Source organism: Aspergillus neoniger (genome assembly GCF_003184625.1).
Source record: "Aspergillus neoniger CBS 115656 unplaced genomic scaffold BO87scaffold_55, whole genome shotgun sequence".
NCBI lineage: Eukaryota > Fungi > Ascomycota > Eurotiomycetes > Eurotiales > Aspergillaceae > Aspergillus > Aspergillus neoniger.
This window is the reverse complement of record NW_020291183.1, coordinates 1-27,467: the sequence shown is the minus strand read 5'-3', so window position 1 is coordinate 27,467 and position 27,467 is coordinate 1. Positions and strand designations below refer to the sequence as shown.

General features: G+C 48.2%; 10 protein-coding genes across 10 annotated transcripts; 5 read left to right on the top strand and 5 right to left on the bottom strand.

Annotated features, from left to right (window-relative positions):
* Positions 1-41: 41 nt before the first annotated feature.
* Positions 42-2,174, top strand: BO87DRAFT_369772 (fungal specific transcription factor domain-containing protein; the record flags this gene model as incomplete). The annotated part of the gene is made up of 5 exons (XM_025621998.1): positions 42-133; positions 187-252; positions 312-443; positions 494-810; positions 859-2,174. Exons 3-5 carry the CDS (start codon positions 421-423, stop codon positions 2,172-2,174), a joined length of 1,656 nt encoding a protein of 551 aa, XP_025474487.1. The 5' UTR covers positions 42-133; positions 187-252; positions 312-420.
* Positions 2,175-2,461: 287 nt separating this feature from the next.
* On the bottom strand, positions 2,462-4,185 carry BO87DRAFT_449599 (carboxylesterase/lipase family protein; the record flags this gene model as incomplete). Its single annotated transcript, XM_025628364.1, has 1 exon — positions 2,462-4,185. Exon 1 carries the CDS (start codon positions 4,118-4,120, stop codon positions 2,462-2,464), a length of 1,659 nt encoding a protein of 552 aa, XP_025474486.1. The 5' UTR covers positions 4,121-4,185.
* Positions 4,186-10,163: 5,978 nt separating this feature from the next.
* Positions 10,164-11,790, top strand: BO87DRAFT_320731 (amino acid transporter; the record flags this gene model as incomplete). The annotated part of the gene is made up of 5 exons (XM_025619908.1): positions 10,164-10,307; positions 10,361-10,622; positions 10,677-10,874; positions 10,921-11,309; positions 11,374-11,790. The coding sequence occupies 5 exons, from the start codon at positions 10,164-10,166 to the stop codon at positions 11,788-11,790; spliced, it is 1,410 nt and encodes a 469-aa protein (XP_025474485.1).
* An 868-nt stretch (positions 11,791-12,658) lies between these two features.
* On the bottom strand, positions 12,659-14,378 carry BO87DRAFT_198451 (Zn(II)2Cys6 transcription factor). Its single transcript, XM_025618528.1, has 2 exons — positions 14,226-14,378; positions 12,659-14,143 (listed from the first exon to the last, which is right to left on the bottom strand). Exons 1-2 carry the CDS (start codon positions 14,295-14,297, stop codon positions 12,695-12,697), a joined length of 1,521 nt encoding a protein of 506 aa, XP_025474484.1. The 5' UTR covers positions 14,298-14,378; the 3' UTR covers positions 12,659-12,694.
* A 768-nt stretch (positions 14,379-15,146) lies between these two features.
* BO87DRAFT_345482 (uncharacterized protein) lies at positions 15,147-15,994 on the top strand (the record flags this gene model as incomplete). Its single annotated transcript, XM_025620859.1, has 2 exons — positions 15,147-15,455; positions 15,493-15,994. Exons 1-2 carry the CDS (start codon positions 15,154-15,156, stop codon positions 15,992-15,994), a joined length of 804 nt encoding a protein of 267 aa, XP_025474483.1. The 5' UTR covers positions 15,147-15,153.
* Positions 15,995-18,554: 2,560 nt separating this feature from the next.
* BO87DRAFT_419930 (uncharacterized protein) lies at positions 18,555-19,422 on the bottom strand (the record flags this gene model as incomplete). Its single annotated transcript, XM_025626975.1, has 1 exon — positions 18,555-19,422. Exon 1 carries the CDS (start codon positions 19,368-19,370, stop codon positions 18,555-18,557), a length of 816 nt encoding a protein of 271 aa, XP_025474482.1. The 5' UTR covers positions 19,371-19,422.
* Positions 19,423-19,988: 566 nt separating this feature from the next.
* Positions 19,989-20,375, top strand: BO87DRAFT_320787 (uncharacterized protein; the record flags this gene model as incomplete). The annotated part of the gene is made up of 1 exon (XM_025619912.1): positions 19,989-20,375. The coding sequence occupies one exon, from the start codon at positions 19,989-19,991 to the stop codon at positions 20,373-20,375; it is 387 nt and encodes a 128-aa protein (XP_025474481.1).
* A 220-nt stretch (positions 20,376-20,595) lies between these two features.
* Positions 20,596-21,855, bottom strand: BO87DRAFT_449582 (uncharacterized protein; the record flags this gene model as incomplete). Its single annotated transcript, XM_025628363.1, has 1 exon — positions 20,596-21,855. One exon carries the CDS (start codon positions 21,853-21,855, stop codon positions 20,596-20,598), a length of 1,260 nt encoding a protein of 419 aa, XP_025474480.1.
* A 1,587-nt stretch (positions 21,856-23,442) lies between these two features.
* On the top strand, positions 23,443-24,843 carry BO87DRAFT_401684 (uncharacterized protein; the record flags this gene model as incomplete). The annotated part of the gene is made up of 3 exons (XM_025625628.1): positions 23,443-23,595; positions 23,627-24,390; positions 24,471-24,843. The coding sequence occupies 3 exons, from the start codon at positions 23,443-23,445 to the stop codon at positions 24,841-24,843; spliced, it is 1,290 nt and encodes a 429-aa protein (XP_025474479.1).
* Positions 24,844-25,517: 674 nt separating this feature from the next.
* On the bottom strand, positions 25,518-26,967 carry BO87DRAFT_380858 (uncharacterized protein). The gene has a single exon (XM_025624391.1). It carries the CDS (start codon positions 26,924-26,926, stop codon positions 25,832-25,834), a length of 1,095 nt encoding a protein of 364 aa, XP_025474478.1. The 5' UTR covers positions 26,927-26,967; the 3' UTR covers positions 25,518-25,831.
* Between the last annotated feature and the right edge of the window lie 500 nt (positions 26,968-27,467).

The following is a 27,467-nucleotide window of genomic DNA, read 5'->3' as shown; positions in this document are numbered from 1 at the left end:
ACAGACGCAGAAAAACGAAATGTCCTGGAGAGAGGCCGGTTTGCTCAACCTGCCAAAGATTAAACCACCAATGTGTTTTTTCACTCAGGGACCGAGCAAATGTCACATCTGGCAGGGTGACAAAAGCGTATGCGTCTGTGAGCCATTCTGCAGCCAGAACGCACCTTGATCCTAATGTCAGACTAGAAGAGCTACCCAAGATCGGCTACGGATCCTCGAGTCACAGGTTAATGATTTATATGGTGCGCTATGGTGCGTATATCCTTTACCCTACATATATGTCCCTGTAAAATCGACTGATATATTGTCAGTGCACGCTCCAGCAGAAATGGCGAACCATCACCAGGGACTCCTGAGAGCAATAGTACCTCGCAGAGAGAGCTGGACTGGCAGGTTCCCGTGCAAGAAAGTCCCAGTGATATGTCTACCTTCTCACCAACAAAGTAAGTGTCCTAGTGCCACCTAAAATCGGTATCTTGGCTAATTAGATAAGTCCACATCCACCCACAGAGACATTGCAACACTTTACAGAGGTGTACCGAAAAGTGCTACACCTGCAGCCACTACCGCTGTTCAACATGAACACCTTCCAGTCGGACCTGGCTAAAGCGCCAGACTTTCTCCTATGGAGTTTCTTAACGCTTATACTACCATTTTCGAGTCATGAATTCTACCACGGCAGGGAGATAGAAGCTCAGAAATTCTATTCCCAGTCCGCCGAACAGGCAGTTGTGAAAATGGCCATCGAGGGCATACCACAAGTGGAAGTTCTGCAGTCGCTGTGCTTGCTAGCTCTACGGCACATCAAAGGTACGCATTTCCACATGAACCTGAAGACCTGTTCTAATCCCCGAATAGAAGGCAAACAAGCCCAGGCCTGCATGACAATCGGAATGGCATCCCGACTTCAAGCATTCCGAACCCTACAACACAACAACACCAACCAAACAGAAACCAGAGACCTCACAATGTCCCGCTGCCACTGGAGCATACGCATCCTAGAAAGCATTTTCACACCACAACTCTCCATCCCATCTCCACCACAAGCCCCAACATCCCCCGAATATCCCTACCCGCCCAGCGCACCCGTCCCACCCCCACTCCCCTCCGCATCACCCACCCAAGCCGACATTTTCGACACCACTGACCCAACCAATGACCTTGGAATAGTCGCATACGGCATCCAACTAATAATCATCTGGGGCGAAACAGCCTCCTACCTCCACAACATCCGCACGAATCCTAACCTCAACGAAGAAACCCCCTGGTCCCTATCCTCCACCTACTCAAAGCTCAACCACAGACGCAACGAACACGAAACCCAACTCCCAGAATCCCATCTCCTCCGCAACGTAGCCTTCACCAAACGCACCCGCGCCGAGATATCTACCCACCAGGAATACTGGACCTCCTGGATCTCAATGCAGATCTTCTGCCACGCCCTCGTCGCAATCCAGAATCACCCATTCATCCATCTTGTCATATTACGCGGAAATCGCGGCGTCTCCCAGTCCCGCCTCTTCCTCCAACAAACAGTCGACCACGCCTTATTTCACTCTGAATGGGTATTTCGGCTCGTCCAGGCATGGGAGAACTTCGACCTACCGCTCCACGACCCATTAATAGCCCATTTAGTAGCAGCTACTGCTTCTATATCATGGATATTCCAGTTCGCGAGGGACAGAGGAATTGGAGAAAAAGCACGAGGGCATCTCGTCATCGCAGAGAGACTGTTATCAAGAATGTCAACGGTCTGGCCGCACGTTTCGCATAGGCTTAAGACCCTCCATGCACTTCAGACGTCGGCATCTATGGCGAGTACGAACCCGTTTATATCTTCAGAGCATCAAGGTGCAACGATAACGAAAGGAACGACGATCACTATCCAGCCATTGCTGTTCTGGGATCTACTCGATCCGAAAATCTGTCCAACGGAAACGCCGGGATCATCGGGACCGGCAGCTCCGGGCGCTAGGATGCGTGTTACGACGCAGTTTATGCATCCGCTTAGTGAGGATGAGCCGTCGGTAGGGCAGGAAGAGAGGGGTGTGGGTGGGGTTGGTGGCAGCGGTGTGGGGTTCATGCCGGATGTTCATGCGCATGAGCTGGAGCAGTTATCATTGGATGAGTTGTTTGGGCAGTTGGGAGATGATGAGTTTACTTGGGCGCTTTGAGTGCTTCGTTATGTATGTGTTATGGAGGTCTTATGGTAGTCTACGCCGGTTATGCTATGTATCATGGAGCATTGAATAGAAAGTAGCAGAAAAAGGTTTTGATACATGTAAAAAATGTATTATCACATAATTTGATAAGCTAAGAAGCGAATATAGTGCATAGAATGTCAATGTCTCGTGACAGACGGACGGACAGGACATATTAGCTATGTCTGGTCCAGTGAAACGGGAGCTCTGCTCCACAAGATGCATACAAGCGGCACGCTGCGGCGCGCCATGATCCTCATCTAGTAAGGAATCTGCTGGTGGAAGTAGTCCATCATGAACTTAACTTGGTCAGGGTGAGCAATGGGAACATTGCCGAAGTAGTTACCCAGCTCCATGACGATCTGGGTGCCGTTGGGGCTGTTGGGGCTCCAGCGAGGCAGGCTGCCCTTGCCAGTGTAAGAGCCACCCTGGTTAGGGTTGAGGGTCTTGGCAAAGTTGGCCCAGTAGGCGGACATCTTCGCACCGATCTCGTAGTCGACATCGGTGAAGGGGTAGGTGTCGGCGTTGGCGTAGAGAGCGTTCAGGGCGTACATGATCTCAGACTGGTGGAAGGCACCCTGGTCCTGGCCCGGAGGAGCGTGGGTCCAGTAGTAGGTGTAGAAGTCGGACTCGGCGGCCTTGTACCAGTCGGTGGCGTAGGCCCAGGAGCCAATAAGGGAGGCATCACGGGCGGCGGCGTTCCAGGAACGGTCAGCGGTGCTCTGGTTGTTGTCGGTGGGGTAGAGCTTGATGTAGCGGTCGAAGAGGTCGCCGTACTTCAGGGAAGTGTAGTTGAGGTATTCGTGGACGGTGTAGTCGGTGGTGGTAGAGGCGCCGGACTCGTCCTTGGTGTTACCGGTGATGACGGGGACGTCGTTGGCAGGGCCGTTGATGAGGGTCTCGAGGTAGGTGGAGGGAAGGACGTAGTCGTCCAGGACGGGCTTGAAGATCAGGGGGTAGCCTGCGGAGAGAGCAGTAACCCACCAGATCCAGGTGCCGTTGACACGGTCCTGAGAGCCGACGAGGAGGTCCTCCATGGAGAGCTCACGCAGCTCGGCGACGGTGGAGACGTTGTGCTCGCTCATGTAAGATGTACCGTGGGTAATGGCGGTAGACATGTTGACGTAGGAAGTAGCCAGCCCGGCAAGCATGGGGTCGTAGGGGTAGCGGATACCAGACTCGGAGATACCACCGTGGAAGTAGCCGGAGAAGAGAGGGCTGTTGACGGCGTGGTAGACCTGGGAAGAACCGAAGGACTGACCAGCAACAATGACACGGTCAGGGTCACCACCGAAGTTGGCGATGTTCTTCTGAACCCACTTGAGAACCTCCAGTTGATCCAGGACACCATAGTTGCCAGAGGTGTTGTGACCGGTGGCAGCAAGACCCTCAGCGTTGAGCTCGGGGAGGGCGAGGTAGCCGAAGGCATCGTCACGGCGGTTGAAGGAGATGAGGATAACATCCTTCATGGCCATACCGCCACCATACCACCAAGCATTATCACTGGTCTCGTCGGAACCCTGGTTCCAAACAATGACGGGAAGCTTGGCGTCGGCCGAGGCAGCATTGGTCCAGATGTTCAGGCTGAGGCAGTCCTCGCTGATATAAGTCTCGTAGTTGCTGGGACATGCAGGGCCAAAAGAGGTGGCGTTCAAGGTCGTGTTCCAGGGCTCACGGGGCTGGGGAGGCTTCCAGCGGTTCTGGTAGCCAGTGTCGGCGGCGAAGGGGATACCCAGAAAAGCGGTGACATTGGACTCGGTGGTACCGAAGTACTTCTCGAGAACAGTCTCGTTGGTGAAATACTTGAAGCCCTTGACAGGACCGTAGTTTGTCTGGATGACCTGATCCCATAGCTGGGCCTGAGCGACAGCAGCGCCCAGGGCCACAGCGGCGAGGCCCTTGGTAGTGAATGAGGGCATGCCGGAGAATGCAATGAAAATGGAAAGGAAGGATGGAGATGATGATGAGGGAAAAAGAGTAGCAAACTGGGTGGCGATCGGCATATATATAGGTTCGATTCGAGGTGCTTCTGCAACAAGCGTGGCCAAGGATGGAAATTGAGACCCACCCGGAAGAGACAATGGAATGAGCCTAATGGATCTCAAGCAGTGGAATGATGAAAGTCCTGCCGTTCCGATAAACCCGAAGGTGGTTTGAGTGCGACAATGTGTTAAACCTCTACGGGATGAAGTTTACCCATGTGGAGACGTTCGATTGACTACGCCAACCGATGACGACGGGACAGGAAAACTAGCATCGACGAGACCGTTGAGAAGTTGCGAGAAGAATACCCGTCTCAGATACATGAGGACGGTAGACATTCTGGGAGAGGTGGCGGAGAACACTGCCAGTTCTGCAGGCCGAGGCCGAGGGCAGCTAATCTTCCTTGTATAGTTTCCTCCGCACCCCTGCCGATCAGAGAGGGCTCGAGCTACAAACTACGTGTGATACTGCGACTACTATCGTGTAGTCTATCTATAGTAGAAAGGTAGATTCTCGGTACTTATTCTTAACTGGTATGCTTATGTGCATATTGTGATCTAAAAAGAGTATTGAAGATGTCAGCAGCACAGCACGGCCAACTCCCTGGCAATTGAACCCTGACCGTGGGAACTTGCAGATTGCCGGGACTGAAGATTAATAGTGTAGAGACCCTCGGACTGTTCAGCACCTACAACGTAGCTGGGATACTATTGTTTATTAGGACCCACGTTGGCCGCGCGTTTCAGTCTGGGGTGCTGCAGACTTCCTGGGTTTTGCTGAACAAAAGAGGGTAAAAGTGATGATGCGAACCCGAAGAATGATCGACAGGAAGCCTACTGATAATGGCATGTGCGGCCGAGGCTCCCCGCAAGAAGGAAGAGGGTTGGACAAACCCTGAAGTGGATCCGAGTGGATGCGAAGGATACCTCCGAGCTCCCGCGCGGAGTCTCGCAAACTCACCCCAAATCGGGTATCGCCCGGCCGATTCCGGCAACAAAGTCTGGTTCATCTTCACCACAACGCTGTCTATTTACGGGGAAGAATTCGCTCAACTTGACCTCCACTGCGGCCTATCTTGAGCATAGGCTTGTGTGTATACGTGTTGTCACTACGATGGTCATCTAGTGTTGTTTCGCAAGCCTGTTGAGAGATTAAGGGTGCAATACGTCAAGGTATCACGCTGTCTCGGACATAAGAACTCGTCAACTTCGCGAAGAGCGGCTATTACAAGTAGCTATGTTTGTGTGTGTCGGTTCACACTTCCCCATCGAGATCCACGCATGTCCATGTCACAATGTGAGTGACCTTAGGCTTGAGATCTCATCGGCTACTTGGCACAGACGAGAAGGGGCTTGAACCCCTCTTTGGCACGCGAACTAACTATGGACCGCTGTTCTACGATCGAAAAATATTTCGAGTGTTGAATGACGTTTGAGCTACTATCTAAAATCAGTCTCCATCCCCACGAAATTGGACTTCGTATACTGCTGTGAATTAGTCCCAAGCTAATGTTGCTACGCAATGAACACATTGGACAGCGTCTAGGGCTGAGGGATCTCTCATTCAATCAGAACATGATAGAGCCATGAAACACGGGACTAGTCTTCGGCGGAAACAAAGTAATGCAAGGTACCGGCGAGCGGGACGTCCTCCCTGTCAGTTGTTGAGAGTGGAGCAGGCCCATTCGCTTAAATCATAAGATCATAAGGTGACAACCTAAATGCCGCTTATTGTCTATACATAGTAGCTAAGTCACCTCTTAGCGCGCAAAAGGAATTATGCTTATATGAAAGTGTGCGTGTAGCTTTAGGGTTGATCTAAAGGAAGAGCGCCAGTCCTTCGCCAGCAAAATGTCTTGAGCCAAGAAATGACTGAGAGATCTCAGTTTCAAGGTGTGAATTACCTTACCTTGACTGCCATTTTCACTAGTTGTATAGGACAATCATGGCTTTGATACACGCTGTCATAAATGATTTGATATGTCTATATAATATGCCCCATTAGATTATCCCTGCTTCCATTCTGAAGTGTTCTAAATGACTTTCAACGTCAATCAACTCTCAAGATGTAAGCTGCTATCACTCACCTAAATTCACCGAAAAGGTCAGGTGAATTATTGGTATATTTGGTAAGACAGATATAGTTCAGAGCTATTCTGGACCTTGGTTTCCACACAATGGCCTGCGATTCCCCGGGGAGGGGGCGTTCTATTTGTTTGTATAAACCATTACCCTAGGCAACCCGAGATTGTCCAGATCCCTGTACCTCCACACTAGACTACCAACACAGAGTAAATAAGGAAGATCTGTACTCTGACCATTCCGAACCATTGTATGTCATTACTCATAGCCTTGCTGAGCACATCACACATTGATCACATGCTTCGCAAACGAATTTCACAGTCAGGGGCCCGCGTTGAATCCCTGTTTCGCATATTTCCACGCCACTTAAATACCCGTGGTCGGTAGACTTATCCTAATATACCTTCACGTTCTTGAAGATATACCAATCACCAGATATTTTATCTTGACATTAAAGCTGTATCTACGAAGATTTGAGAGAGTTCACCTAGTTCTAGAAGATATATAGTAAGATAAATCACTGCAACACTACGACTAGGCGAGCGTATTGCAATACTCATAAGCTACAGGATGGGCAAATAGATGCTTTATGTATATAGCCAATTAGATGGATCCATCTTTCAGGCTGTTTATGCCTCACTTTGGCTTGATTATTTGCGGCCTGTCTGCAGGGATAGTCAACTATGGCATGCCGCTGGATGAATCACAAGCAGCTGCAAGGTTGCATCTCGTGATGTACTGGACAGGGCAATTATGCGGGAATGAGGAGTCGAGCATTACAGAAAGGACCATTCTAGATTGCCATCTCTGAGACTTGAGCTGAGACCGGCAATTCCGTAAATTAATCACAGTCAAGGTGGTCAAAGTCATGATAGTTGCCTGATGTGTCCGAAGTTATCTCTCTGTCATGGATAAAGAACACAACCATCTGATCCTTCTGTCATCACTTCTTCTACCACATCACAAGTCATGCTAGCAACCTCATCTCACATACAGTATTTCCGACTTCAATTCACCATTTCCACTGTCACTGGAACCTTCACACGGGCGTAGATTAACAATTCAGTCGATGCACGCTTTACAATCAGAGGTCCCGATGGTACAGAAGCGAGACGTACCCTATACGTCAATGCAGAAATTCCAGACTACGGGAAAGCGCAAGCCAAATTGTCTTACAAAATTCATGAGGTGGTCTGATTGGCATACGAGGATACGAATGCCACGTCGGTAAAATGAATTTTTCAATTGCTATTGAGGACGGACACAAAATTGAGGGCGATATACACCCAAGGATCGACCAAAATATATTTACCATTGGCAATGTAATATGGGTAATCACTTTGTAATGATCAAGGTACGTACATTTGCTGACCTGAGTCAGTTGGCACAGACTCTAACAGGACTCTTTTACTTAAGGTTTTGTAGGGAAGACATGCAAATATTTGGCTGTCCCGAAAAGCAAGTTGACAAGGGATTCCACTTTCTTGATACAGCAATCCCCAGTGCAGATCTTCTACCTATTTTTCGAGGTATTCCCCTGTACTTCCATGCGAATGTAGAGGTGACTATTTTTTGGTGCAACCTGATTTTATCCCATTGAATACTAAGCCTTTTATTTATTTCTACCTCGTTTTTCCTGGTTATTCCTGACAATTGTCTTATTCTCCTTGCGGAGTGCACTTTTACTCAATTGTTTTACCAAGAAGCTCTAATTGACTTGAGGCTATGCGCTCTAGTCAATGGTCTTCTTCTAGAGGTATCAATATTGCATTCAGTAGTCTTGTAGCCGTTGGCTTGAAAAATTTCCCATCAATAGTAATAATCTTGAAGTTGAAAAACGATCTGGCTGTTTGAAGGTGTGGGTTGAGTGAGTGCGTTGTATTAGATTTCAGTAGTGGTTTGGGCCTTCAGGGGGATGGAGAATGAACGAGCAGGGTGAAGATAGACCGGCATGAATGAGCACTAAGCCCCGAAAAACATGAAGAGCAAAAAAAGGACACAAAAACATACAACAGAAGGGATTCACTGGTGGTCACCCACCCAACTACTAACCTCCCGGCGTGTGGCTTAAGTACGGCTGAGCGGACGGGAAGCCCTGTTTTCCACACCCTGTGGTCGTATGTACTTACTTTCGGTTATATGCAGGTTATATGTTAATTTCTATAATCTTTGCTGCCTAATTCCTGCTGCCGGTTGACGATTTGGGTGGATTGTTCGACGTCTTCCTATGGACAAGCACTTCTTGAATCTGCCTTGCTTCATCGAGGATGGCGCGCAGACTGACCTTCGAAGAATGAGTATCGTCCATAGTATCTGTCCGGCAATGATCGAGGAACTCAGATGAGGCAACGAAACTGCTCCAGCCAAGAAAAATTACTCCTAAAAAACCTCAGGGATCTTTCTCATAGCATCTCATCAATTTTCTTCTAAGCATGGTCAACCGCTGGGGCCCAGTAAGACATCTTCAACTGAATATATCATCAACACTAAGGGCGCGATCATGAGTGCCGCATAGACCGGGATGGCAGAATCCGGCTGCACCACCATCCTGCACGGAGAAAGAATCAGCGAGGGACGATCTCCTGACTTCATATCCTTGTTGATCTTCATGGCCATTTGGCAACATCTAGATAGGTCTGCGGAGAACAGTAGCTCCCCCAAGATTGCCGAAAGGTCCTCCGCCACAGCAGGATTAAAGCAGGATACTACTAAATTTGCTGTTGGAACAGATACCAAGTAGACCAAAGGAGAAATCCCTCTTTTGGTTACTGGTATTGTCCTGGTTTTGTATGTTCTGACATTTTCCCTCGCTAGCGACGGTTCTCTTCCTCTGCAAGCCATGAGAGTGGATAAATTCATTCGCGTTGGGGACGCAACCGACCCACTTGATGAACTTCATAAGGTTCCTGAGATATTTTGAGGTGCATTTTCTGCTTGGCTCGGAAGTTCCGTTCATTTTGTGACCAGGACACGTTGACGTCTATTCTTTTGAAGTGGACCGCTGCTCAGCTCCTGTTTACACAGTCATTGGGAAAGGGTATCCCCACCCGGTAATTTGTGGCAAGGCTTTCGAAGGAGATGGGCAGAGTTAGGTCACCGTTTGCGCTTTATTAGACTCTAACCGAGGTAGTCCGTTTATATAACGCGTCCTCATAGTGTGTGATTGCCCACAATATAAAGACACCTTTAAAAGGACGTACGAACAAAGCGGTCTCCGTGTTTTCGTTAAGTTTATTCTTTTCTTCTTTTATATCGTAGTCTATGAGCAGTACATACAGCGCCTAATTCATCAACTTACACAATTCGAAGTTTCTGTAAAATACTCTTTCCTGGATAGAAGAGTAGTTTTAGCCAGCCTGTCATACAGTCCCGGTGAATTATCCTTGTCTTTGGTGCTCTTGTCCATACTAATTCATCGTTAAGGGGCAGTGCTGCGCATGGAAACATGCTGAAAGGGTGGTCAGCACGATCGAGTGAAGAATGGCGCAAAATTGGGCGATCGACCTGCCAGTAAGGCTTTCTGATAGTGAGAGTCTATAGATATAGCGTTGTATTAGTAATGGATATCATTCTTCGACGAATAAGTTGTCGAGGCCATATCTGGAACGCGGGGGAGATGCGGGAGACAGTATGGAAGGTGGTTCCGCTTGATATGACTATCAATTGTGCCCCACAAAACTATCTTTCTGTTTTTGCGGAACAAGCTGCCTCATTCATCTGTTTCCCCGCATTTTCGTATCCGACGCCCTGAAGGCTGTTACAACGTAATCTATTGTTCTATAGGGTTGTGCCAGGACTTGACTATGCCTAGGAGTGTGCCCGATAAATATTGGACGGCCAATTCTCAGATTCAACCATTCTGACACTTGTGCTCTTATATGCCAAAATCCAGCCTGCCATGAAGAAACAATTAAGTCTTGATAATAGTCCGGAAGACATCCTATCAGCGGAGTCACAAGCTGGCGAGCTCTCCTTCTTGGAACCAATCCAGGATGATGCGGTATTCGGTGAGATTCGCGAAGGAGACACCAATTATCGTAACGTGAGCTCCCTCATAGTGTCTCCGAAAAGCTGGCCTGTACTAACGAAGCCCAGGTGAGCTGTATAGGAACCGTTGCCCTTATGTTGAAAGTGCAAATTGGCCTTGGAGTTCTCACGATACCCAGCTGTTTCGACATTCTTGGGATAATACCTGGAGTTATTGTTCTGCTTGCAATTGCAGCCACGACAACCTGGTCGAATTGGATGGTGGGCGTGTTCAAAATACGCCATCGTGAGGTCTATGGCATCGGCGATGTTGGAAAGATGCTCCTTGGGCGCGCTGGGTACGAGCTGTTCGGCGGGGCTTATATCCTATGTGAGTGATTATGGTGCTTAATTTAATCTGGCTTGTGTCCTGACCTATTGCAAGACTATATCTTCACTGGTGGATCTGCTCTCTTGAGTATCTCGATCGCCTTTAATGCGCTCTCTGATCATGCAGCATGCACTGCCATTTTTGTGGCTGTTGCAGCCATCATTGGCTTTGCCTTCTCTAGTATCCAGACTCTTGCCCGTATAAGCTGGCTCGCCTGGATAGGTGTATCGTGCGTTATCATTGCAGGCAAGTGTGTTTTTGCAGATGCGGACTTGGATTTGGTCTAACCATTGCCTAGTATTTATTGTAACGATCGGTGTCGGGGTCCAGGGCCATGCACCAATGACTGCAGGTGTCATCCCAGAATCCGACTATAAGCTCTTCGGCAGCCCAAGCTTTGTTGAGGCCATGACTGCCGTGTCCACGATAACTTTAGCCTACGCCGGGGCCCCAGCATTCTTTAACGTCGTCTCCGAAATGCGTGATCCGCATCTCTTCACTAGATCCCTCACTATATGCCAAGTTATTGTCACGGCAATCTACATAGTGGTCGGAACAGTTGTATACTACTACTGTGGTTCCCATGTAGCCTCACCAGCTCTTGGCTCTGCTGGACCCTTGCTCAAAAAGATCAGTTATGGTTTTGCGCTACCAGGGTTGTGTGTTTCTGCAGTCCTATTTCTTCACGTGAGTCTTCATTCCATTTTAGTCCCTGATTTAATACCCATCTAAGGCCCCCGACCATATACAGTTACCTTCCAAACACATCTTCATGCGCATTCTCCGGGGCTCTAGACACCTTACTGAGCCGACCCCAACGCATTGGATCACCTGGATAGGCTCTACTTTCAGTATAACTACAATCGCGTACATTGTCGCCAGCAGCATTCCCGTATTCAGTGATCTTGTATCACTTGTTGGAGCTCTTCTGGCCACATCATTATGTTTCCAGCCTATGGGGTTTATGTGGCTGTACGATAACTGGGGACCCGGCAAGCGAGAGAAGACTATGAAGTGGTGTTTATGTGTGGCTTGGTGTGTGTTTATAATCCTAACTGGGGTCTTCTTGACGATCGGGGGCACTTATGCTTCGGTAGTGAGCATTATACAGTCTTACCAGGAGACCGGGGGATCCTCTGCTTGGTCTTGTGCCGATAATGATAATTAAGTAACGTCCAGTCTTTATGGATATATGCAATTGATGAGTTGAGAATTGAGAGGGAATTCTGTAGCATAGGCTGTTACATTGGGTGGTGTTCATGCTTTCCTTCACCCTTGTTCACGCTCTGTAGCACACGGAATAACTTGTGGGCATCTTAGTATCCCGAATACATCCCATATTCTGGAATGCCACCTAGTCTGATAAGTGAAGCCCAGGGTAAACACAGCCTCCGGATTATACTCCAGCCTGCAGCAGTGGAGGAATGCGAGCTGCAGCAAGACTTGCCGGATTGGAAACTCCCGCGGAGCCACTTGCCGTTTCCGCTGGAGATATCAACCACCCTTGATAAGATAAGGTTCGGCGTTCCATGATATCCTGTGTAATCGCTGGACTAGAGATGAAGACTGATACGAGGCAGTAAATTTATCATCAGTGTAGAGCGACCAATGTGATCTTGCTTTCAGCAGCAATATGTGGGCCTTTGATCCCGTTGTCTCCACCGTGGTCTGTTGTGGTGATTGCAGGGTCAAACATGAGTTAGTAACAGGGAAAAAAGAGCATATAACCCTTTTAAAAGTTACTCCAAGCACATACGACCATAGGGTGTGGAAAACAGGGCTTCCCGTCCGCTCAGCCGTACTTAAGCCACACGCCGGGAGGTTAGTAGTTGGGTGGGTGACCACCAGCGAATCCCTTCTGTTGTATGTTTTTGCATTTCATTTTTGAAATCATTCATTCCTATGTGCACAGATGATATATACCATGGAATAAACAAACCATTTGCATTGTGGCCATGTGAAGTATGCGCCAGGCATAAGTTACAAAGCCTCAGAAAGTAAAGACTGACGCCGGGGGAGTGATATCACGTGTGGACACGCATCCATAACAGATCAATGATTGATCCTGTCACTCATAAGCGAGTGGGCTCAAAATACGGCCCAGATCGCTGGAATGACGCTTCGCTGAGTTGATCAATCTTCATAACACCCTCTAGGAGTTGTAGGGCCATTGCGAAGCCTGCGCCTCGCCCAATGTCTTGAAGACGGCGGATGACCCACTTCCTGGATTTACGTTTGGTGACGGGAGACTTTCCAACCATATAGAGGGTCCAGATCAAAGAATAACCGCCCGGCACGCTGGCAGTTGACGTCAAATTATAAGAGACATGTTGCCCAGATACGAGCGATACATAACCGAGCATCTGTGGAACGGTAGCCAGCATGTCCTCCCCGAGACTTGTCATGATTTGTACTGTCTCTTGGTACTTCGCTTCCAGGGTCATTCGCACCACTGAAGGAAGTTCGGTGGCCAAAACCTTCATCAAAATGGAATATAGAATCTCGGAGACGATCATTCGGATACAACGTGCATTGTTCCAGACTCGTATCGCCCAGGTGGATTGGTAGACGTCGAATCGACCCTCGTGAAAGACTTCGGGGTCTGCTGTTGGCTCATAGATTCTTGTGTAGGGGTCTGCTAGGCTGATAATTTCAAAGACGCGCCGAAACTCTTCCTGAAGGATAATCGCCTCTTCCAGCTTTTCCGACCATGAGACTTTCGATTTGTTTTGTGTGACGCTGTAGAGGAGGTTTACACACTTGGTAGCTGATACTCCGAGGAGCCAGAATGGACTATAAGCATCGGCGTGCTTGGATGCCTCTCCCTGCAGCGCCAGCAAGTCCTCCGGAAACGGTTGATTGGCGTGTAGACAAGTGATCACCGTGTCTGCGCGTACTTGGTTGAACATAAGTGTTGCGGCTGTACTAGTGAATTGGCTCTTGCCGCGGAGAACCACCAGTGCGGCAGCTCCTCGGACATGTCGCACCCACGACTGGAAATTGGTGACGTGCTCAAATACCCCTAGCGAGATGACAGACATCAGGGTGCTGTCTTTGACAGAATCAACAGGTGACGCCAATGCCGTGTTAACATTTGCAATTGCCTCGGAGTATTTGATGCGTGCGTGCCGAGCCAGCTTGGGTTGTTGATTGGAATTGGCCAGTGCCACGAGGCCCACCGCCGCCATGCTGGTCACCAGTGTGTAATGCTCCGCCTCGGCATTGTAAACCGCGGGGATATAGTTGAAAAATCCACGTGAGGGAGTCTGGTTGTTAATGACAAAGTTGTGAAGGAAATAGTTGACACCGATCTCATCCAGGCTGGGCCCTAAGCCAGGGGTGGGTGGTGTAGGGGTGCGGCTTGAGGTTGTCGAGCCATTGCGTTTTGCTCGTTTCTCTTTAGATCGCTTGATGGTCTTGTCGGTCTGGTCGCGAAAAACAAGTTCCCATTCATCGCGATAGCCCGGACATTTTTCTCGCATGCGGATGCATTGTCCACAGTGGGGTATCTGCTGGTCGCACTGAACCGAGATCGGCCCCTGTCAGCATTTATTTGGCCGCGAAAGATGAAAAAGAAAAGTAGCAAAAAAAAGGAACACCCACGCGTCGCTTCACAGCCCGACAGTTTCCACAATTGCGGGAGGCTCTTGGGCGAGGCGCTTTTTCCGATGCCATTTCTCGCTGTCTGCGTCGTAAGGATACGTTGACAAGGGGTCAAGAGGGGAAAACCCCAAGGACTGTGATGAAGTTAAAGAACCTCCTCCCCGGGCTGAGGCTGACTAACTAACCGCGGGTAAAGGAGGCTTAAAGTCGGTTAAGCAGTTTTCGTTGAAGAGCTTAACCCTTGAACAGGCTCAGCTCTCCTCCTCTAGCCAGCCTTGTCTCGCCCCGCGCTGTGTGTCTATGCCTTGCCACGTGCACTACTACTCTTTGGGCAATCCTGAGCACAATCTGGCGACCCGCGATGCAGTGACTCAGCCTCCTCCGATACCCAAACCGCCCCCACTTACTAGATTTTGACGACGGCATCTTGTTGTGGTCTTTGGGAGGAAAAGGCAGACGATCGTCACTGGGTTCACCGCATTGCCAGCCGTGGCGCCTTAGCGGCTTAAAGAAAGGGAGGAATGCGGGAAGACCCACGGCCAGTGAGGGCGCTTGACTCGTAGCTGGGGCGCAGCCATGGTTCCGGACTGGACTTTCTGCTTGTGTGAACCGAGTTTCAGCTGGAATTCCACTTGACTTTATCTTCCCTTCCCGCTTGCGCTATACCTTATCCGGTAGTGTAGATGCTCGACCAACCAGGGTGACAGTTTCGTCGATTCTGAAGTATAACAAACAATCTCTTCGACAAGGCTGTGTTCTTTAGGTTATGACGCTCCACAGCATCTTCAGAAATATAAAGAGAGACAGAAATAATGTCTTTCAGATTCCAGACAGAACTCACTTTCCTATCCACTCTCCTTGTTTTTGTCACCTCATCTCTAGCAGTACCACAACTTTTTTATCATCTACTACAACAACTACAGCAACAATGGGCACTGTTACCTATCGTGATGGCATTGCTATTCTGCAACTCGTTGTCTTCCCCTTTATCCTCGGCGCTGCAATCTTCATATGGAGCCGGGCTGGCTTGAGGGTTGGAAGCAAGATCTGGCGATACCCTTTCACGCTCTCTCTCATTCGAATCGCCGGTAGTATCGCGTCGCTGCTGTCAATCAACCATGATTCCAAGGATGTCGAGATTGCCATCGCAGTATGCGAGTTGATTGGTCTCGCACCTCTGTTGTTGACCTATGTCGGAGTTCTCAGACAAATGCGAGTCCCCTCGGATAAGTCGCAGAGATACACATGACGCTAACAATCCTATCAGTGATATCAATCAAGTAGTTCCAGTCAGATGGCTCAACATTGTGTCTATCGTCGGTATCATTGGTCTCATAATCGGTATTGCGGGAGTCAGTACCGCTAGTGACGACGGAGGCAGCTACCAGCCAAGCAACACCGTCAAAGCATCCATGGCTATTTTTATCGCTCTATTTGTGGTCTATCATCTGCTCGCCGCTTTCATGTACCTCCAGATGGGTCACCTGAAGGCCTTCCAGAAGAATTTGTTCCTCGCCATCATCCTATCCACTCCTTTCATCCTGGTCCGCGTTGTCTACGCAGCGATCGGCGACTTCACCACTATCGAGCGGTTCTCCATTATCAGCACTAACGGAAGCCCCACCATCTACCTTGTCATGGATGTGCTGGAAGAGATTGTTGCTATGGCCATCACAATGTTTTTGGGTATGTCGGCTGTGCTTGAGCCTGACTTTGTGCGCCTGACCCCGGCCCAGTTGGACTCTGAGCCAAAGGCTGAGGTCGCGTAATGTGTCGAGTTCTGTAGTGAGCTGCGACGATTCTTTTTGTTCTGAGTGTGACTACGCACGTGTGCATTTTTTCTTTACCTATTTTATTGTTCTTATTGCAGCGCGAAAGTGATACCTGTTGGTTTTTCTATGTGTTGGGAGAGGATACCTTGATGAAAATACAAATATATAAGACGGGATACAAATACAATCATATTTCAGCTATATCATAAGATGCTACGTCCATATTATTCTCTATCTTGTCTTTGGTGCCGTTGAGTTAGAGGTAGGTATGTTGCAAACCATTATTACCTATGAACCAAGAAGGTGAACCTTGACAGCTCATGAGGGCCGTGCTCAGAGTTATCCGAACAGGCCAATAGTAGATGCAGTAAACTACCCGAACAGGACAATCAAAGTTGGAATTAGGGCATGAACTACGTGTTCCATTGTACTGGAAATCCTAATCCTAAGGCTGAGTCGAGTCTGACCACCCACTCCACCATCTGTGCACAGTTTCAGCATCATCTTTACTTTTTGCGGCAGGCCCCTAGTTTCTCCCGCATCGGGTTAAGGCCGCATGGATTTTTGCCTAAGATGCAGAAAGTATCATTATTGATTTGAATTCTCACCGTAAACATGACTGGCGACATCCTCCCCAGATCAAAGCACGGGAAAACGTGGATTTTGGCCCCCATGTCAGGCTATTTCGCCTCATCCTGTTGCAATAAAAGACAAGCCATTTTAGAGTCCATAATTTTACCAGCTCTACTCGTTTGACCTGTTCGACTACTGGGCGTTGGATGTATGTTCCAGGCGCACTGTTGACAATTCGCAATAATTATACTGACTGGCATCTATAGTTACAATGAGCGCATACGACTAGAAGAGAGGAATCGGAATTTTTATGTCCCAGAGCTTAAGCGCTTACCAGCTTCATCAAATCGTCAGAAGCAGGAAGATGTGATCGGCTTTACAAAGCTTGCCGAGGCAGGCTTCAATAGGACCTTCTTAATCACCATGCAGTACAATTTTTAATTTGTAGCCCGCATTCCATGTCCAGGGACTCAGTCACGGTCACTAACTAACTGGTCATTGCAAGCGAAGTGGATACTGTGGAGTATCTCCGTTCGCATGGAATACCCGTTCCAGAGGTCTATGGCAATTCACGCTAGTGCTGACAATCCTGCGGGTACGGAGTAACCATACTTTTTTCTTATGAAGCTTGTTAGGGGGCGCAGCCTGGGCGATGCATGCCAATCTGTCCCCGGAACAGAGAACGAAACTCCTCACCGGAATTATGAAGATTGAGTCACGACTATTTGCACTGCGGACCTATCAAGTGGATGTTCCTATTATTGCTCTAACTCGCCTGGCAGTAGTAAGGTTGTTATTACAGACTCGCTGCCGACTACGAAAGGGTGATGCTGCATTGACCTGACATGTCGCTCAGACTAGGGTACGAAAGGAGAGTTAACCTGCCGGTGGAGCGTGGACCACGTGAGTATTGCTGCCACGAGCATTCGGGATTGACTTGGGTCAGTAGCTAAGACTTCGCAGACCCAGACTGCCTCTCAGCTCTCATTGCGGGCGCTAAGAAAGAGATCGCATACCTTTCCCGATTCGGAAAACCCTTTTCAGCCCTTTCGGCGCCTTCGGAGGGAGACTTACAATTTTAAGCTGCAATCACATCTCGTCCACATTACATATTTCTAGTAGTATCTTCAAACTACTCCCAGTATCCTCCTAAAGTCCCAGGCCTTCATCGCTCAGTCTTCCGACCCCGCGATCTTCACCGAACAGGATCATTGTCTCTGTTTAATTCGACCTTGAAGGATTGAATGACTGGCAGCACAGCACCATACTCCATATTTTCCTATAATGGGACATTGCCAACACCCCACAGAGATACGGCGATGATGTGTCCGAGTCTCTTCAGGAGCCCACTTTACCGAGTAACCTCAATGAGCTGGGATCAGAAGAACATGACCAATAGGCTGAATCATTCCACAGGCGTCAGCCTCACTACCACTATGTCAAGCAGACTTCAGGGGTAAATCCAAAACACTACGATGCGCTGAGATATTTATTACTAGACTGAGACGCCTCTTTCATTACGACAGTTATCCATGGGAGGGTGATAACTTGACTCTCAAATCAAATCTCTTTGAGTGGTCGCGCAAGTTAGTTGACATCAATAGCAGCAATGCACAACCTTGTACACTCGTGTATTCTCATACTGAGTCGAAACAATGTCCGAGGTTGACAAGCGCACAGGATGTAGACGATGAGCAGATAAAAATGTGCCAGGATTTTATTGGATTAGGGAGTGAGGGTTGGGTTCCTAGTGATCAATTTGAGGAAATGAAAGTACGAGAACAAGCATTAAAGAAGGCTGCTTTGGAGGAAGATGAATCAAAAGATCAGAGAGCGATGGTCGAGGAGAATCGACTCTTGATGAAATTTGTGAGGATGGCTACACGTGAACAGTTGCACTGTATCATACACTCGTTTTCTAGGTCTCATTATCCATTTCAATATCAAGGCATATTTATCTGCGACCATAAATCTAACTCTGTTACTACCCTTTCACACGCTCATTCCCTGACTGTAGAAACCTCAAAATGGCATCGAATCCCTCCGGCGCCTTAATCCAATGCCCATTCCCTTCTGCCCCAACATACTCCAACCACTCGACCTCCATCCCCACCCGCTTCATAATCCCAACCACCTGCCTCCCCAATTCCACAGAGACCATCGGATCATCCGTCCCATGGCCCAAAAGCACAGGCGTATCCAAGACATTCATATCCTCACTCGCAGAAACTCCCACAAGCTCCGAACAAAACTCAACCAACTGCTTGCCCCCATCCAAATCCCGATCCAAATCTTCATCGTCAAACCTCTCCGCAAACGGCATCCATCCACAAAAGCCCAAGACTCCCCCCAATCTCCCCTGCACCTTGCTACTCGCGCACAACCAACTCCACAATGCAGTTGCCATGCCTTGACTAATCCCACCTAGATATACATGTGTGGTCTTGCCATTAAGAAGCTCGATTTCTTTTCCCAGGACATCAAGAACATGAGAGACAGATTCCCGCAAACCAGGAACTTGTGATTCCTGGCGCTCAGTGATATCATCTAGAGAATACGCATCGAACCAGGCACATAGCTCCTCCTGGAAGCGATCATTCCAGCGGTCTTTGGAGGTTGGAAATACCCAGCGCCAGGTTGGGAGATGAGAGGGAAGATTTTGACCCGCCGATGTCGAAGAGGAAAACAGTTCCTCGGCGAATTCGGGCCCGTTGCTGCCGCGGCCGTGGAGGAGGATGGCTGTGTGGGTGTGAGGGTCCCGGGGGAGGTGGATGTGTGGTTCTGGGAAGTTTGTATTCATAATGTAGGTTTTTAGTTGGAAACGGATGTTATGTTATTGATGAGAGTTGAGATGATGTGGTGTGGAAGACATGAAGAAAGGACGTGCGGGGTTTGGCGGGAAGAAGTGGTTCATTCTCACCTCCACTAGTTAGTTGCTCCGTACATCAATTTCAAACCTAGAATCAGTCTGTACCGAGATATCTCGCAACGGCCATATGGTTAACACTTGTGATATGCACTGTGTCTGTGCAATGACCTGATGCACTGCGAGAAATGTTTTTTCACAGAACCAAAGAGTGTGATAATAGTCTGAGTAGTCTGGGCCTGGAGATGTCTAGAGTGAATAAAATGCTTGAAATAGAATACAATAATATTAAATTAAATAAATTTAATTCAAATTCACTCTGAACGTGAATTCCATTTAGATCCGATTCACATTCGACTTAATTCATAATTTCTGAGGCAACCCAGCCTGCCGACTAGATGAACATCTTCCTCATGTCCCCACCTCCTTCGAAACAAGAAAACCTATGTTGTTTCTCTTTATTTAATCGATGATGTCTCCGTTAGTCAAATTCATCCTTCTGGGGAAGACTTGTGATAGATATAATTGACAATGCCTCATAGAACAAACAATATGAACAGTCGTCTAACGGTGCTCATATATAGGGCTGAGACCGACGAGCCTTGCCACTGGGCCATTTGGATAAAAGATGCCAACGCAAAGTCTATTGTTCTTCAGGTTGGGCTCAACAAGGACGGCTACTGCGTGGAAGAGCCCATCTTCAGAGATCCTCTTCTATCGAAACGCATCAAGCACGCAGTGTACTGCGGGACCATCCCTTCAGGTGAACAAGACCTGGCTTTGTCAATAATTCAAAATTATCCCGTCAATAATGAAAGTGCCACCTGGAACTGCCAGGCATGGATCATGGAAGTCTTAGAGGGGATGGAGCAGACGGGACTACTGCATATTGCCCCCGGGTCGAGAACGACCCTAGGATCGATGCGCCAGAAAGTTTAATCAAACTGTATTGAAACATCTGAATCTGGTCAATGGATTACTTCGGTATAGAAACGCTGCTGTTGATTTTTTGCACTTCGTTCATTACTGAGACCGAGAGTTAAGCTAAGCATAAAAGTAGATGATAGAAGCCATTATCTTCCCGCTCCGCCCAGATCATATCATTCAATTCATACCGTGTGAGCATCTCATTACCAGTTTTCCAAATGCCATTGCCCGGTCACCGACACCATTTATCTAACATCAGGTCGACTGCATGCTCCTTAGGCCAAACCCCGATCGTTGTTGGCAAGTACTCCCACCAATCCTCACAATCGCATCCTGGAAAGATTGTGTTCAATGCTTTCAGGTACTCCCAGTATTCTGGATACCAACCACACGTTTCCCAATCTATTATACCTGTAATTGTTACTCGCTCCGATGGCACGTCGTCTGTACCGGTGAAGGCTTCGGATGTCTGTAGACACTGTCCATCGACTTCGTTGGGGCTAGATGAGTAAGGGGTGACAGTAACCATGATGTTTCGAGGATGAAGATCTGCATGGGTCATCACCAGTCTGTGTCTAGTCGTCATATATGATCGAATCATCACAATATGGCTCGTTTCAGCACGCCGAGGATTAAATGACAGGAAATGATTGAACTCTGTCTCATTGCTGATCGGCGTGTCTGCCACACGAGTCTCTCTTCTGGTATCTTTACACCGGCGAGGCGTGCCTCCACCGTACACTGCACCAGGTTCATCGGATGGTGTAAAAGGGAGCGACCTTAGGTCACTGAAGATGGCATTTAGCTGCTCTCGGACCGACGCTTTCTGGTAGGGGCTCAACGTCTTCCAAATTGAACCCAGCGGTTGTCCCGGCACGCGGGACATGAAGACGAAGTTCCGAGTAGTGCCGGTTTGCTGCAACACACCGTGAGTATCCGGTATAGGAACTCGCAAATTTTGGCGTTTTATGTCTTCCACCATTGCTAGATGATCCACATCGATGTAGTTGCCGAGTTTCATAGCCAGGTTTGGGGTAATGCCTAGTACTGCGGTCGATCCAAAATGCCATAGTATGTCACTGTGTAAGATTAGATCATTGAGACCTCTGATCGTGCTCGGGATTTCGGAAGAGTCGCTAGCGCAAGTTGAGACTGACTGGGCTGCGCGAGTAACATCCATACTCAATGGATGTATGACAACAACATCCGAAGGGATCAAAAATTCCTCTCTTACAGCCGGTGGAGGACCAGACGGGGTTTCAGTGTTCTTCGTTGATTCAGCCTCCACAGCCGAGTCTACAAAAAGTTGACGTAGAGGGGGATAGGTTTTGAGCTTGAACTGTATCAACTCCTCTAAATTTGTAGAAGGGTTATTGTTGACTCTCACAGTGAGTTCGTGTAGAAGAAGCTTATTGACCTTAGCTGCAGCTTCTGCTGCAGCACCTGTCAACTTATTTGAAGGGGTACCACGGACGCACGCCTGGCCGACCATGTTGATTGAAGCTTTGATAGATGATTCTGCGAAGCATGCGTGAGGGTCCGGAGCGTGGGATGAGAGGATAGATATACTTGCCGTGAGGGGGGAACGCTAGTTATGCACTTCCCTAATAGAAGCGATCAAATCCTGTATTCACTATGAGCTCAGGCTAGTATTGATCTTGCAGAGGTAGTAGTGACTACCGTCACGTTCGAACATCAGTGTATACAGTTGAAATATGAAGTATATAAGTATTAGAAATGTTAAAATGAGTACATACGACCACAGGGTGTGGAAAACAGGGCTTCCCGTCCGCTCAGCCGTACTTAAGCCACACGCCGGGAGGTTAGTAGTTGGGTGGGTGACCACCAGCGAATCCTTTCTGTTGTATGTTTTTATGTTTTGAACCCCTATTCGGTCTAGGAGACCTAGTCTTCTCGCCGCTTTTTCTTTACCATCTCTTGGTGGCAGTATTTCGAAGAAGGCTCCTATTCACCTCGTGTCCCTAAATCGGTTGGACGGGCATAAGGCGAACGCAATTACTTCCGCCGACGCTACTCTTGGCCAGAATGTTTCTATCATTTTAAAAGGCATTGATAATGGGGATTTTCGATTTACTCGCTGTAGCCGCATGTCTGTTCGGGTTACATATTTCAACTTCCAAGTCCACTCAAACACAGTTTAGCCAAAGAGACCATCGGTTTTCCTGGTGATGAATAGATATTGTGATCAGAAATAACACAATTGCTATCTTTTTCTTTTCTTATCTTTTCTTATCTTTTTTTTTTTTTTTTTTTTTTTTTCCTTCTTTCTTTCCGAAAAATAGATTCTATTACTTTCTTTCTTCCATTTTCATTTTTTCCAATGGAAACCAATGTAACCATGCTAATCATCTATGATTTTTGTGTTGTACAGTTCAGCCAGATCAAATCATATCTACGCAAATGTGGCAAAGTATCACAAACTCCGTTCAACTAAGTCCGAGATGCATCAAGCAGACATATTGCTTCTTCTGCCCCCAACAGACTTCAGAACCAATTCGGGCCACATATCGCTGATGAAGCCTTACACCATGTCGTCGTTCGATTTTATATTTATCTTGCATGCTTTGACTGCACCAACAGCATTCAAAGACGTATATATTATGGGAAGGAGTTATAAAAATATACCATCATCTTTCTATGGCATAGTTGAGACGGAGAGGAAAGACGGTGAGTCTTGAAGGGTTATATGTTCCACTTGAACAAACTTTGGAACTAGTGGCGTCCGGCCCACAAAATATTGCATGAATGGATATACTACTTGGCTAGATCGACTAATAATATCCAAAATTGTGATTGTGAAATGGTCATCAGATCGATGGTTCATCTCCAGCTGAGGCGGGCATAACCGTGGGGAGGGTGGGGTGTGTTTTCCTGACAGCTGACAGGCCCGTCCCAGTGCAGTCGAGGATCTTCGCGAAATCAAGTTACTAGAGATATTTTCCGACTGAGAAATTATGCATACTTGGTCCAGAAGGGCTGACCAACAGAATGGGTAAATAAATGCCTTCCACCCTGGATGTGAGTGTTCATGGGCCTAAACTCATCACAACAATTCAAGATGGCACAACTTGATGATACTAGATCTCTTACCCTGGACACCCCCAGAAATTTTAAACCCTTCACTTTGAGTTCATTGGACCATATCGTCCCTTCAGTCTATCTTTTCACTTACATTACTTTCAAGCTCGACTCGCCCTCAAATGGCATCCCCGTTCTCCGAAATGGCATCTCGCGCCTATTAGACGCCCTTCCCTTCCTTAGCGGAAACAGTGATGATAGAAGAGCTTGTGGGCAAGCAGAACTTGATGCAAGTCACACCGGCGGATGCATCAGCACTGCACGAGTCACCCATGCTTAAGGTCATTCATCATGCCGCTAAAACCTCCGCCGTGGAGTGCGATGATGTGCAACATGCTGATTTCGTCCCAATTCTTCTCCATCTGCACACCACCGATCCAAGCCCTGTATTGCGATTCCAGGCCAATGTGATGACAGATGGTCTAGTGTTATGCCTGACTTTCGACCATCGGATGATGGATGGACTGGGGGTCCTCGCTATTCTAGATTCTTTGGCTGCATGTTGTCGAGGCGACCCGGCACTCACAGGTATGGCTGCGCAGCTTCAAAAAAAGCAGCAGCTTGCATCGATAAAGAGCTCGGCCCCATACAATGTCCAGGATAAATTCAAAGCTAGACCAAAAGTTCCATGCAGCCCAGTTAGTCGGAGATTTGCAGTGTCTCCAGAAAAGATCAGCATGCTCAAGGAAAAGTGCAACTCTATGTTCTGCACGAAGTCTGGCCAGACATTCAGACCGAAGTTGACAAATGGGGATATTCTCACCGCGCTTATTTGGATCTCCGTCACCAGAGCAAAGCAAGCATCATCGCCAACCACACCCAAAGACACCCTTTCCACATTGTCTTGTCTCGTCGAAATTCGCACTATCCTTTACCCCAAGCTAGGCACCTATATAGGAAACGCAATGATGACCACCCAATGCGTACTGTCTACTCAATCCACTTCACGCAAGACCACAGACCCCATCGCCGACATCTCATTCATTCATGAAGTTGCCTTACAATCAGAAACGAGATCCGAAGCATCACAACCGAGCAAGCCACCCGCTACGTCTCCCACATCAACACCTTGGATGATTGGAGTTCGTTCCAGGCTCAATGGGCCGAGTTATTCGTGAGCAGTATTCGCCATTTCGATGTGTATGGGTTGAATTTTGGTTCTGTGTTGGGCCCGGTTGAGAACTTTGATCTGCCTGATCCGAGGATTAGTGGGATGTGTTGGGTTATGCCTGCAAGGCCGGTTTCTGGTGGAGCTAGGGAAATGCCATTGTGGGAATTGAGAATTGTGTTAGAAGAACCTGTTATGGAGTGCTTAAAGAGGGAACCGTTGTTTTGTTGGGCGTCCGATATTAGTCGGACGATTGGTGATTCGAAACTTTGATGGTTACAATTAGTTTAGGCTCTGTGTCAATATATACGCTTGGTTCTATTGAACACCAGACCAGGCAAAAGAGCATCATAGTAGCTTGGTTGTTTTTCCCTTTTTTTCTTTCTTTTTCTTTCCGAACAAATATTTGTCACATTTTATCTAGTGCAACTTCTTTACCTAAAAATTGACTATATATAGCTAGATTTCATACACTATAGTCATTGACTACTCTATTCTAAGATCATACTTCTTCGCTGTGTCCGGATCACCCGGCGACCCCGTCTTTTTTCTTGCACCACGGCTTCATTGACCAGAACTGGTGGGCTTGGCAGTCTGCCGATCCTGATAACCGGCTCTACCAGCTAAGCGGCTACACCACTGAGTCTGAGCCCTCCACCGGCTGGGTCGACGTCACCCTGGATTATAACCTCACTTCGTACGAGATCATTCCTGATGCAACCATCGAGCAGGTGATGGATACGGAGGGAGGTTATTTGTTTTTACTTATGACTACTAGAGAGGCGTGGGATTCGGAAGAATGAATCACCGCGAGAGAGGGCTCATCTCTGCTTCGTGGCTGCCGCGGAGTGGAATGCTCCGAATATTCAAGGTATCAGAACGGGTTTCTAGAGAGGACAGTACCTATAATAGTAGTAGATCCTTACTAAGGAGATTGGTTGGGTCCTGCTAGTAATGCATTAAATATATAATAGGTGATATCCAACAAAATCAGATGGAAATCTGGCATAAGCAACCCCTTCAGTGCTATTTTGCCCGAGATCCCTCAGTGATGAAACAGCTTCAGTGTTGTAAATAGAAGACTATTATAATTCTTAGAGACTGGTATTGAAACGTGAAGTACACCCAGGAAGTCCGTAGGAATTTGTTAGAGCGAGGAATGGCGAATCCTTTTTCTCTTTCACGCCTCTCTACTATAAGAAACATATAATGCTTTCATACGGTGAGGCAAATTCCTTGTTATGTTAAGCAGCTGTCAGGTCTAGACACTGATCCCCGGAGACATCGGCTCGGTGTAGGGCGGTGGAGGATCCGCAGTTTTCATGAAGAGCTCATATCTGAGTTGGCGGAGATCTTGCTGTGCGGTCTCAAACGCCATTCGCGCATCTTCCACTTGGGCCTGCATATCATCTTCACGGGACTTTGCCTGTCTAAGTTGCGCTGCCAGAACCTCTTCCGCACGCTTCACCTCGAGAACAGACTGCTGCAGCATGCTCAAAAAGTCGGTGTGAAACAGAAAGGTGCCAAAGACCAGCTCACCAACCCAGTCGTGCTCAACAATGTTCATGGCCGGCAGAGCCTGCACTCTGGGATCCAGTCGTCTGGCCTGTGCGACTAGCATTTGCGTCTGGGTAACCTTCTGTTGTGCCCGGGACAGACAGTCCTGCTGCCGCCAATCGGCTAGGGTGCTTCCAAAACTCCACAGATCCCTCTCACAGTACCGCAGCGTTTCTGCCAAATTCAGCAGCACCTCCCGGAGTGTCAGCTGCGCTCGCGCCAGGCACTGCGTCGCCTGCCGAAGATCACTCCATCGTTCGCGCCGTTGCCCATATTCGCGCCGCGCCTGCTTTGTTGTCTCCTCTTGCGCATCCTCCTCGGGGAACTCTGCCGTCCGTCCCTCAAAGATCCGCTTGTAGATGGCATCCAGTTCGGCATGCAACCGTTCCCTTGTGGTGCATGCACGCCGGAGTTCCTTCTCTTGAGCGACCGCGTCCTCGACCTGCGCCTCCAGCATCTCCCGCTGCGCCTGCGCACGGTTCTCCTTGGCTAGAGCGTCGTAGTAATCGCGCATCTCCTGGTCGGCTTTGGCCTCGAATTCCTCCCTCTTGCCCCTCGCTCGATAGAATAGGCGGCGTACTGTGCTGTCGCGGTACTTTTCGTGCAGCTCGCGGTTCCCTTTGGTGATCTTGTGTAGTTGCGACAACTGTCTGTTGGTATTCGTCAGCTCGTTCCGGAGCTCGGCCAGGTAGCTTTCTTGCGACTGGAGAGACTCTGGACTGCTCTCTACACTAGCGAGTTCGGCTTGGATCTGGTCATGGCGCTCCTTGCTGGTTGCGATATGGCTGTATATTGACATGTTTGGACGAAGTAATTGGTTGGGGGGGGGGGGATATTGCTATGTTACGAATCTGGGTGCTTCGCGGGTTACTTTCCCTGCGTATAATGTTGCTACTGCCAGTGTTATTGATAGCTGCTCTGGAAAAATAGAATAATGTTCAGAAGTGAATTTGGGGAGCCGCTCCTTGTTAGATGATCTCTTTCTATACAGAGAATTCGCCACGCGGGATGACGGCATCATGTAGTCATCCCGTGACCTCTGTTTAGCTCTTGGGAACACCACTCTATACTATGGTTGACCCCGGTAATTTTGTTAGTATGGTGGAGAGGTGCAGGGGGTTGAATCCTTCCAGTAGTAAGTCTTCTAACTAACACTGCTTGCCTAATATAGTTAGCCCCGGGTTGAAATTAAAGCTCACAAACATGAAAATAATAATATATTTTACTAATTCTTGGTATTTTAAAGATACCTTCTGTTGGCTGGAAATCAGGAATCCTTACTAACTAAAGCAATCATCTCTTAACTACCCAACTCAGCTGAGAATCCCATACAAATTCTA